General features: G+C 33.8%; 1 protein-coding gene across 2 annotated transcripts in view; it reads right to left on the reverse strand.

The window, feature by feature from the left end:
* IGF2BP3 (insulin like growth factor 2 mRNA binding protein 3) overlaps window positions 1-12,550 on the reverse strand; it is a 72,058-nt gene that overhangs the window by 25,366 nt on the left and 34,142 nt on the right. For both annotated transcript variants that reach the window (XM_014054932.2, XM_014054940.2), the window contains exons 4-8: window positions 11,174-11,225; window positions 11,022-11,085; window positions 6,773-7,057; window positions 5,389-5,523; window positions 2,384-2,506 (exon numbers count right to left, since the gene is read on the reverse strand). In XM_014054932.2, coding sequence (XP_013910407.1) covers window positions 2,384-2,506; window positions 5,389-5,523; window positions 6,773-7,057; window positions 11,022-11,085; window positions 11,174-11,225 — 659 coding nt within the window. The remainder of the gene's footprint in view (window positions 1-2,383; window positions 2,507-5,388; window positions 5,524-6,772; window positions 7,058-11,021; window positions 11,086-11,173; window positions 11,226-12,550) is intronic.

The raw sequence follows: 12,550 nt of genomic DNA on the forward strand, positions 1-12,550 counted from the left end.
ATGCACATGACATTGAAAAAACGTTTTGTGAATGAAGAGTTTTTGGCTTAGACATTTGGCCAGTTCATTTGCACTATTTGGTTTTGCGCTTCAGCTAAGACAAATTCTAGTATTGTAAGGCCTTGTCCCGCTTTCCACTTAATCTTCCTCAACATAGTCAGTGCACCAGCCCACCCTCTAATTTTGCTAGCTCCTTCCTTTTTCCTAGCCACCAACATGCTTTAATTAAAATGTGGTTTACCTAACAGGCTTATTTGCTCCTTTCTTATTTTTCCTTCTTTCTCCTTAACTACCAATATGGACCACTCCTGAAGTTGCTTTTTCAGCCCTCTTATTTCTGGGCATCTAAACTGGTGTTCCATGGCTCAAATGTTTTGCAAAGCTTAAATTAAAAAGCTGTTTGAAACCTGACCTTTCTTTGCCCTAAGAAAAACCTAATGCTTAAGGAGCAGCTGACAATCTCAGTCCCAATGTCACAAGCTTTTTGGGAAAGCAGTGAAGGACATGGCTTCGCTAAGGGCACTATGCAGCTCCCAAGTAGAACAGAGTAGCAAGGCACTTTGTACCACAGAGCTCTTGTGAAGCTCATCTTTCAGCATCCATAAAGCGCTTGGGATGCCCTCCCCCCATGTTCTTTCACTGTTTCTCTCCTATTCAAATGCACTATCTCTACCTGCTGTCTGCCAAAAAGCAAACCTTCAATTGCCTCATTCTCTCCTGCCCCAAAGTCCCTTCAGTGCTTGCCCGGCCTTTTCCCCCTTTCACATACCAACTACCACTCCTATTCTCCACTTGTCCACCTGAAAAAGAAAAGCTATCAAACAATTTCTTTGGGCAACCCCCGCTATTTTCTGAATATGCTGTATGTTAAGTGTATTTAAGGCTACTGACAGATTGATTTCGATATGCATTTTCCACTGTATTTTTGCCTGCTTACTCTCTTCTAATCCATTTCTCTCCAAAGAATATAAATACAAACCTTAATTCCCTTCTTGTAAATTATCTGTGGGAGTAATCATTCTAAAGGACAGGAGAATAATTAGGAGGCAAACAAAAGCTAAGGTGTATCATTTTCAAGACAGAAAGCAAAATGTGGTGATGTGGTCTGTCACTTGGCAACTGTTTCACAGTGACTGGGTTGCCAGTTCCAACTATAGTTGCTAAATGAAGCAACCTATCTTTATCTCTGATAACCAACTAAGAGCAGGTATGAATAACAGTCAATTGTCAAATTCTTCTTTGAACCTGTATGTGTTTTGCCTGTTTTACTTTCTTTCAAAAGGTCCAAATTACAAGCAACAGGGTGAAGAATATGCAGGTGCAACAGGATTACTAATATTTTGTCCTTTTTATAACTACCATGAAATCTTAGAAGTAAGCTCTGTTCAGTACTCTATCACATTCACTTCTGATTTTACTACCACCATCACACTAGATACCTTTTCACTCATTTCATTTTCCTCAATTCTACGGAAACCCAGGAACTGCTTGGTATCAGAAACTAGGAAGAGGCCTTACTGAAACAACTTCATCAGCACATTTTTTTCTTCTGCCATAGATTACAGAAACTGGCTTAGGTAACCAATGGAACTTTCTGCCAGAGACCAGGAAAATCTCCAAGTGGTTTCTGGAATCCTTCTGAATCCATTTGCAGTAGACTATTCTAAAGAGCCTGACTTCCATGCAGAAGTCCTGATCTTTTCATCTGTAATTTGATAAGGAAGTGATCGGACCACAATAAACATGGATGTCAGTGTCCTTCATCTTCAGATAATATCTCATCTGCTCCGAAGTGAAGACCAGCTCCACTGTGCCTTGCCATGTGTTCAAGGGATGCAATTACTTGCAATAAACCCCACGATCGCCATGGAGGCTATGAATTCACAAGAGCCTTCCTCAGAACATGGAAGTTGAAGTAACCCAAGATTAAAAGCTTCAGGAACTCTAAACTAGTGCAAAGAACTTCCATATTAATAGAAGTAGTATTGATAAATATGAAATTTGATAATATACAAATGAGAATGTCATGAAATTCTACTCAAATTTAGAGACAATAGAATGCAATGCATTGGAAACATTAATATCTCTTGGGAATTCTGTAACATTTTTCAAATGTAATATATTGAACTGCATATCTTAGAAACATATATAGAAATATATTAATCTATATTGGCATTTATATGCATAAAAGGTTTATGGTGTAACATGACATTTCTATGCAAAGAAAATATATTATCACATAGACATAACCTAATGGAATTAGCAATTCTGTGAATGCAGTTAATACTTTTTTTTAAAACCCTTATGGCAGTTAGTAATTCTAACAAATATAGCATTTTAAGATTGACTTGTTGCATACTTCCTTAAAAGACCAAATACTTACGGAGATATTGTTATTTTAGTGTCAGTATCCTGTTCAATTTTTTTCAAATTTCGTCCCTCTTTACCAATGAGTCGGCCAACAAAATTATTATGTGCCAGTATCTTCAAAGGAATGTCGTCTGTGCTGTAAACATTTCAGACAGATGTATAAATGAAGGTCATATAATTTATCAATCACAAATTAAGAAGCAGAGTCATTTTTCCATGATCAAGTTCATATAGTTTATTATATAATCAAGAAATTCTCAAACTATCCTGGAAAATTAAATTTCCTCAAGAATAAAAGTTGAAGCTTTAAGCCTATCATTTCCAAAGAGCTTTGAGTATATTTACCTTTATATATGATCATTGAGGACACAATTGCTGATTTTTAATCTAGGGACACGTTTGAAATAAGATTTAGTTTTAAAAATACCATGTGTCTGCTGGAAATATACTACAATTTTTCTATTTTAATTAGACTGGGTTTTTTCATACTTTGACTCCAAAGCAAATTTATTCTTCGTTTAATCAGATTTCTTGTGTTTCTATGGGGACAAGCTTTATCAGTTGTTCTTCATATTATTTCCTATCTCTAATAATAAGTTCTGACTTCTTTTATATTCACTAATTATAATCTGTCTAGGACACCATCTTATCACAGTTGAGGGAAAAAGAGAATGCATTTAGTACTGTCCCACAATAACTAGATGAGCTGTTTGATTATGAATTATCTCCTTTACTACTGTATTAACATGAAGTTAAAAATGAAAGCATTATACTGTGGTTATTTTACAGCTGAAAGATTGGTGAAAGCAAGGTTATTTCCTAGGCCAATGTGACTTTAAATCTTCAATGAAATAGTCAGTGACATAATAAAACTAGACCATTTAAAATTGCTTTCTTTTTTAAAATTTGCAGTAACTTCAACTATTACTAACACTTCTACCATGTTTCAATTCTTACTGTTAAATTTATACAACAGTTAAAATATGGTTCCAGTATGGGCAATTACAGGCTAGGTGGAAAATAGATCAAAAAATTGGTTTTATCCAAGTTGAGGATAATTTGTTTAAACAAATAAGAGATCAAAGCTAAATGCATATAAAGAGGATATATAATGTATTAATACAGATGGATTCAGAAACAGAATTAGTTAAAGATTGTATGATAAATGGGCTCAAAATATTGAAGAACCAATAATGTTGGATACATGGGAAAGAATCTGGGTAAGAAATGTGAAATTTACACAAGCTCAAAATCTGAGAGAAAATTTTTACAAGATGTTCTATAGATGGCATTTAGATCCTAAAAAGTTGGCTTCTATGTATCCGAATGTACAGCCTAAATGTTGGAGGTGTGGTTCTCTCGATGCTACATATTATCATATATGGTGGACCTGCCAAAAGGTTAAGGCATTCTGGATAAAAATATGGTGGGTTATGCAAAATATCTTTAAAAGAAGGATAAAGTTTACTCCTCAGTTATTTTTACTAGGTATATGTACTGACTTTACAGTGGTAGAGACTAACTTGATTCTGCACCTAATAACGGCAGCAAGACTGTTGGTGGCGCAATACTGGAAGAAGGAAGACTTGCCTACAATCCAAGAATGGACATTGAAAGTCACAAACTTAGCCGAGATGGCTAAAATATCGGCATATCTTAAAGATCACTCAAATGAGAGATATAAACGAGACTGGAAAAAATGGATTGACTATATACAAAATAAATACGGGACCAAGAAATTCCAGTTAGCCTATGCTTAAGATCAGAAATGATTTAAATTGTTTAAAGTTAGTTCAGCAAGAAGAAGCTAAGGTCATTAATTTCTTTATTTCTTTTTTTCCCCCAATAGATTTTAGACTGTGTTTGTTAAAAATCCATACCGTGTACGGGTTCTGGGGGGAGGAGGGGGGGTAGGGGGGTGGAGGGAGGGAGGGGCACACACACACACAAAAATGTACTTCGATGTTTTAATGATTGACGAACGATGAAATATTTGTGTTTTAAAAGAAATAAAACCTTTGAAAAAAAAAGATTATTTTTGGATACTATTTGCGATTGCTATATTGAGAAGCACTCTTTGCTTATATGTATTTCAATTGCTAGTTTGAAATGTTAGAAATTTATTTGAAATTCTGGTTTCATTTTCCCACATCAGTATTTACATATATCTCTATAGATGTATTTTAACTGTGTAAAATATGCTTAAGAAATAGCTAATATATCCCTCTTTTGTCTAACTCTTTTCTTCAACATATATAGACAGGATTAAGACCTAATATTCGTTTGTACATAATAGGTTTGCCATAGTTAAGTACTGGTGGTCCTCAACTTACAACAGTTCATTTAGTGACTAAAGTGAGCTCTAGTAAGTAAATGAACTCACAACAGTTCATTTAGACCAGGAGTAGTCAAACTTTTAATACCTACTTTTGTATCTCTGTTAGTAGTAAAATTTTCTAACCCTCTACTGGTTCCACAGTAATGGTATTTATAAAGTAGGGAAGTAACTTTACTTTATAAAATTTATAAAGCAGAGTTACAGCAAACCCCTACTGCCCACCATGAAAGCTGGAATGCCCACTAGTGGGTGGGGGGGACCAGGTTGACTACTACTGATTTAGATACTGAAAAAAGGGACTTAATCTTTTTTCACACTTAACAATTGTTTCAGCATCCACATGATCAAAATTCAGGCAGTTGGAAAGTGGCTCACATTTATGACAGTTGCAGTGTCCCGGGGTCATGTGATCCTCTTTTGTGACTTTCTGACCAGTAATGTCAATGGGGAAGCCAGATTTATTTAATTTAATTAATTTATTAGTCACCGTGTGACTAATTTAACAACTGAAGTGCTTCATTTACCAATTGTGTCAAGGAAAGTTTCAAAATAGGCCAAAGTCATTTAACAAATTCTCACTTAGCAACATAAAACATAAAAACTGTGGTCATAACTCAAGGATTACTTATATTTGAGACAGGCTGGCAGGCAGGCAGACTTACTAAAACACCTTTACTCACAATTTAGTGTCTTGAGCTTCCTTTTGCATTATTTCCATGATAATTTTACAAGCAGTTGAGCATCCTTCTGGAGTAGAATGGATTGTGATCGGTTTTTCAGCAGCTCCTGCATTTTCTTTACGATGAATATCAATCCTAAAAAGAAGGGGGGAAATGTAAAAATATTTGTGATTTTCAAAATCTGAGTCTATTGAAAATAAACCAATAGAACCAAATTCAAATGTGATGACTGTCAGATTAATGCATTTTCATTAATTATCATAACACATTCAGTTCAATCCATTTGGTCTTGTTGTTTAACCTCATTTAGCTTGCATCTGCCATGCTGAATATGCATACAGAAGATGTTTCCTTTGAGGGATTAAACCAAGTCCCCAAGAGAGTAATTTATACATATTTTTATCCAATCAAATTTTAGACAAAGTCCTTCTGAAATTGAGCTTGGTTCCATGGAAATGATTTGCCAGTATTTTATTTTGGGATTTTTTTCCCCCCTGTAATTTACAAAGGACCTATTATATTCACCCTTTTAAAGATCAGCCACAATAACTCATATTCACCTATTGTTATATAAGATCTGATTACCAGAACTACTACATTAATTCAATGCCATTTTCAGACCTACAACTCTGTGATTTAACATATTTCGGTTCAGCGAAGTACAAGACATTATGCCTGGCTTTCAAACAACCCCAAAATTCACTCAAAAATGGATGTCAAAATAAGTAATAAATTACAAATATCTGTAATCTGTGAATACAGCTAAAAAAACAGACTGCTGTTTTATTTGTTTCAACAAGTAGTACAATGAAATGCAAGTCTTCATTGGACATTCTTCAATGCAAAAATACTACATCTCTATATTGGCTTTATTCAGATTCCATTCTGCCAGATTATAGTTTTGATAATTGGAAACATCTCACAGACATCTACCAAACAATTAAGTTAAATATTATTAAATTTAAATAACAGAAATGGGCAAAAATGTCAAATGTAGCCAAATCAGTAATAACACAGTCTTTCTAAACATGATGTCTGATCGAAGACTGAGCTGTGAATGACCCAAATGTTTTCTTCCTTTCCATCCTCTTGAGTACCTGACTCCTTAATATCTAGACTGGGGAAATATAGATGCAAGAGAATATATTGAGATGTGACACATTCTAATGTTTATCTGGATTCATAAATGTAAGAACTCTTAATAGCACTACAACCCAGTTAGCACCATCTCTGTTGAACCAAATACTCATGAAGCAAGATCATATGAAGTCAGTCTTCTTTTCCAATTAAAAATTATAAGTATACTAAATATAACAATGTAATGCTTTAAATAATAATAAAAATTAATAACAATTGGTAACAAAAACTTCATATAGTGACTTACTTTGACTGTGTCTGCTTTGTGATGTTTCTGATTGTGGCCCCTTCTTTTCCAATAATAGCTCCTACAAACTGGGTTGGAACAAGTATCCGTAATGGAACATCAGACTGTGGTTTCTGTCTTGTTGCTGCACCTGGAGAACCTTGTCTAGGAGGACCTCTCTGCCCAAATCCACGTCTACCTTGAGAGTGCTGCTGAGGAGGTGGTTGGGCTGCCATTTCATCAGGAATATATGCAACTTTTAATGAATAGTTTTCAAGCTGGAATCCGTTCAACTTTTCTATTGCTCTGTATAAGTTTACGAAGAAAGTAAGTTGTTGCAGATGAAGCAGCAGAACAGAAATCCAATCAATTATGGTATAGCATTTCATTGGGAATGGTAAGCTGTCCCATCTGGCTCACAAAACCATAATTAACCCTTTTCTTTATGCCTAAAAACTAGCTCCTTCCTTCCTCATGGGGAAATGCCTTAAGATGACTCAAAAGAAGTATTAATAGCAACATAAAGCAGAATTGCTCTGAAGTTCTGCCTTTTTCCTATTTCTCTAAAGCAAAACGTACTTTGGGAGCCAGCATCTGAAAGTGTTCCCAATTCTAAAGTATTTTGAGTGCTGGCTTTTGAAGAGCCACATTTAACTTCTTTCTCTTTACAAATAGGCATAAGTTGGCAAAAAAGAACCCCTTAGAAAGGAAGATGTGATTGGCTGGAATCTTAAAACTGCTTATCATTGGCAGATAGGCAACATGATAAGAGGAAAGGACTTTGACCCTAATTCATGACATTATAAATAAAAGGAAAAGAACTGGATTTTGGGCTGGATCCTATTCTCCATCAAGAAATTCAAATTCCAAATATAGGTAGTCCTCAGTTAATGACTATCCTGTTTAACGATTATTTGAATTTACAACAGAGCTTAAAAAGCAGGTTTACAACTGGTACTTGAACTTACAATGGTTGAAACTTCCCCCTGGTCATGATTCAGGCACTTGGCAATTGGTGCACATTTCTGACCTTTGAAGTGTCCCGCAGTTATATGATCACACCATTTGTGACTTTCACAGGTGGCTTGCAACAAGGCAAGTCAATGGGGAAGCCAGCAGTTAGTCACAAGTTGTGGTTATGTAACCATGCTTAACAACTATGGGTGATTTACTTAATGACCACAGAACTCATGTTGTAAGTTGGACAAGGTCACGTTTCACTTAGGAACAACAACAAAGAAGAGTTGCCAATCAGCTGTGATCATTAAAAGATAAATTATCTGTAAGTTAGTTGCCTAAATTTGAATCGTCATTCTTTCACCTTCCTTTCTGCTTTTTCCTTCATATTATATGACTGTTTAGACAACCAACCTGAAGGTAAGGTTTTATTGCATTCTCTTAAGAAAAGCCTTTGCATTTTAATCCTAACTACAAATCCTGCATGAACAGGAACGGGAAGAGATTTTTTCCCCTTGTCCCCTTCTCCAAATCACCAAGTTTTAGAAAAACCTATATACAATTAAAATATCCAATACGACATCTCTCAACTCAAACATGAGTTTCTAACAGAGTTCCTGGTTTATATTATCATGGGTCTATTTAAACCATTTGTCTTCCTAACAGAATAATTCCTGCTTCCTCCATAACTCATTTTTGAATCAGTGTGGCAATGTATTATAACAATACTTCACTCATATCAAACTCATTTCAAACGAGAGGACTAATACAAGGGCAAACTGTCTTGGCAAATTTGGTCTTTCCCCCTTTTTCTACTTACATGCAGCTGTTCATGAACTACACCTGGCAGCCTGGAGGCAAGTGTTACTCATTTAGGCAAATATCTAATTACAATAATGTATAAATTAATTGAAATTATCAATCAGTTAGTATTGACCAATTTGTTAACATTTAAAAAGTCATGGTACATTTGAAACCCAACTAACCAAACAACTAGTTCACCTTTCTTACATGAAAAGTGGATTTAAAATAATGGTGTGACTTTAAAATCATAGTACACTACCAAAAAAATAATTAAATATCTGTGGTTCAGTATTAAAGCTTTAATCCATATTCATGTGCATGCACCTACATAAGTATTTCCCAGAGACAAAAGATAGAACCCAATCTGAACTGCAGCTTACTTCAAAATTGCACCCTTATGAGAGGTATGTGTACTGAAAGCAAGGTCTAGTAAAGAATTTTTAACAGGTAAACTGTTCTGGTACTACATTGTTCATCTAACTCTTACAACACACAATTCTAAGAGCCTTATTTCTATAACGGCTCTTTGTAAATTGTCAATAGCACTAAATGATTGAGCAAAACCAAGTGTAAATGTGTAGAGAATCATACAGAAAAAAAGGAACTAAATTATTAATTTCAGAACTAAATTATTAATTTCAGTTAGCCACTAGGTGGCACAGAATTCCATTTTAATATTTTCATTTTGTAGTGGAATTGACACCAGATTTGCCAAACAAATGTAGACATCAAAATACTACAAGACATAAAAACTGTGAAAAAAATATACCCAAATACTTTATATAGCTATCTCTACATATCTACATTTGTAATTGTATGGTATTCTTTGATGCAGCATTGGGTCAATATCATTTTTTTTGAAAAATTAATGTATCCTTTCTATAATTATCACCCAAATAGGTAGCCCTTGATTTACAACCAGTCACTTAGTGCTTAAGAAAAAGGGCACTTGTCTATGGATATGCTCAATCATCTAGGCTGTGGTTGTCCCAAAGGAGTTTTTTTCCAAAAGGTAACTGGGCAGTCTTGGTGTTTTCTTTAAAAATTTTCATGCCTCACTGAAGTTTTTCAATTCAGAAATTTGGGGGACTTATGACCTGGATCTAAAGTTACAACAGTTCTTTCCCTCACAGTGTTCACATGACCAGAGTCATGATACTCAGCAACATGGCTGCATTTATGTCCATCTGCAGCATTCCAGAGTCATGTGATCGTGTTTTATTTCAGCCATAACTTCAGGCAGGGGTCATAAGTCCCTTTGTTCAGTACCATTCATAATTTCAAATGATCACTGAAGAAACATTTGTAAGCTGAGGACTACCTGTATACTGTAAAATAGTGTCTCCTCACTATGACTTTAAGAAAGTATTTTTGACTTTGCAAAAATAGGGCAGGGCATGTAGACAGATATAACTTTTATTGTTGCCTACTGCTGTAGAATTTGCTTCTACTAGAGTGATAGCCAATTCTGAACTGTGGCCATTTTATACCAGATTGTACACAAAGAGCTCTACCTAGTAGAAGTCCAGTTTCCTCTATTAATGTGTGCATCTGTGGCAGAGAAGATTTTAAAATATAAATTCCAGCAAATTTTAAATAAACCATTGCAAACATAAAATAGCAAATACACTGATAAAGGATGAATGGGTTTTTTTAACTTCTACACCGATCTGATATATTGGCATTTCTGCATTTACTTTCATGATTTGGTTTTACAATGTTTTTAATTTTACATGCCACGTTGAATCTTTTTTTGATTAGGTGGCCTTATAATTCTAATAAAGTGTCAGCAAATATTCAGATGAAGATTTCATTGCTTCCAATTCTGCAGTCTTGAAATATTTAACAAGAAACTGAAAAAGACTTGCATATAATAATAATAATAATAATAATAATAATAATAATAATAATAATAATAATAATAATAATAAAGTAAACCCAGGATTAAATAGGTGTCAAATTGGAATGTGTGGGGGTGTATATTATATAAACAAGAAGAAATACCCGTTTCCGACAAATGCCAACAGCTTTCAATTGCTTTAAGACATTATAAGTTTTCCAAAGTTTGATTTTCTTACTATTAAAAAGAAATTCTATGAGTGTTCATCTAGACTCAAATCCTTCTATAGTTATCTTCAATCTGGGCATTTTTCACTTACACGGGTCAACTCTTCTCAAGAAGACATCTGGTCAGACACATCAAGAAACTAAATACACCAATTAACAGGGAACTGTTTGATGTTAAATCACCTTACTCCGTCATAAAAGTTTACAAGTGCAATTCCCCAGTGCAACTAGATATGTTCCTATTCAAAAGGTAATCCAACTAAACTCAACATGCAGGGTTACATATAAGCAGTTGGGTGAAGAGTGTAACCTTAGTATTTTGATTTTAAAAAGCAAATATAAAATAAATGACAAATAAGAGACTGTATCAAACGTTAATACATAAGAGAAAAACAATTTTAAAGATAGGAAAAAAACTAAAAATGAATAAATGAGGACTTACTGCCTGGCCTGGTCCTTATTGGCGTATGTTACATTTACTACTGCAGTCTCTGTGTCAGTATTCACTAGAACAAAAAAGGATGTATCGGAAAAAATAAATTAAAACTTCCTTTGATTATTTCCTTTAAACAAACTATTTGAATATTACACCACCTTGCTCACACGTTTCCACAGTTCCATACTGTGCCAGCAAACCATCTAGGACCTAATAAAGAGAAACAAAGTGCAATGTAAACTTTACACAAGTTATACAAATGTATATAATAAACTTCCAGCATAATATATATAAATCCCAATTACGTTTATGTCTTACAAAGTTAGTAACAGATTTTTCTTAATTTGATAATCTTTATTGCTGAATGTGAAACCTCCACATTCAATTTGATTCCCCAGGAATTAAATGAATTTGTTAATAGCAAATTGTATGGAGTTACTTCTGAGGACAGATTAGATAGGTAGATAGATAATATCCATAATAGTTTATCTTACTTCATTTTGTTTTAAATGCATACTGAATAAAACTTTATCTTATTCAAGATTTAAATGAAATTAAAGGGACTGCAAAGATGTCAGAATAAACTGTAATATGTTACAGTTATTATAGTTACTTTTCTTCATTGCAAAAAAGGCTTGAGACTTAAATCAGCATATATTAAAACAGGCTAATTACTATAATTTTCTTCAAAATCAAAATAAAACCATGCTTATTAAGAAAAATGGTTGACTCAAATAAATGCAATATTAAAAATAATTTAACTGTTCCTATTATGGTGAAGAATTTAATAGATAATAGATTTTTAATAATAGATTAATAGATTTTTTAGAAATAAATATAGAGGAGTTTACAATTAATTACAATTTTAGAGGAATATTTATTGTAAAGTAAGCTGAATTCAGTTAGTGTGCTTAAAAGGGGAGGGGGGAAGTAACAAGCAAGTTATTTTTTTAACTTCATTAGACTGAAAAATTCCTTGCATATTCAGGAATGTAACCTTTCAAGTCAGGCAGCACTTAATCAGTAGTTATAATAATTTTTAAATTTTACAATAACTGGCAATTTTACTATGACTTAAATACTTCACAGAGAGAGACAGAGAAAGAACAATCCTCTGAGGCAACATTATTCATTTTAAATAAGAATTCACTTCACTCCTTTTTACAAATGCAACCTAGTCTCATCAAGCAACAAATGAGGTTTATGTAGAAGGAAACCTCTTGATGGGATTTTGTTGGATATATTTATTCCTCACAATCTTTTTTTTAACCCATCAAAAACATATTTCCTGGTGCCTGGAACCCGATAACTAAAACATGAAATATAATAAACATACTTTTAAGCTAAGTTGTTTTTTGAGCAGAGAAAATGAAAAATCATGCCATTTGGTTAGTATTGTAACTCACTCCTTCAAAGGAAGAAAACAGTTGGTTAGATGAACACTTAATTCATGTCTAGAATAAACACCCAAAGTCAATGGGATACAAATTTAAACCTGTATCCAGCCATTATTTTTAAATCAGTATAACCCAACA

The sequence above is a fragment of the Thamnophis sirtalis genome, unplaced genomic scaffold (genome assembly GCF_051295495.1).
Source record: "Thamnophis sirtalis isolate CommonGarterSnake01/CBP01778 unplaced genomic scaffold, rThaSir2_p1.2 scaffold_4, whole genome shotgun sequence".
Classification (NCBI taxonomy): domain Eukaryota; kingdom Metazoa; phylum Chordata; class Lepidosauria; order Squamata; family Natricidae; genus Thamnophis; species Thamnophis sirtalis.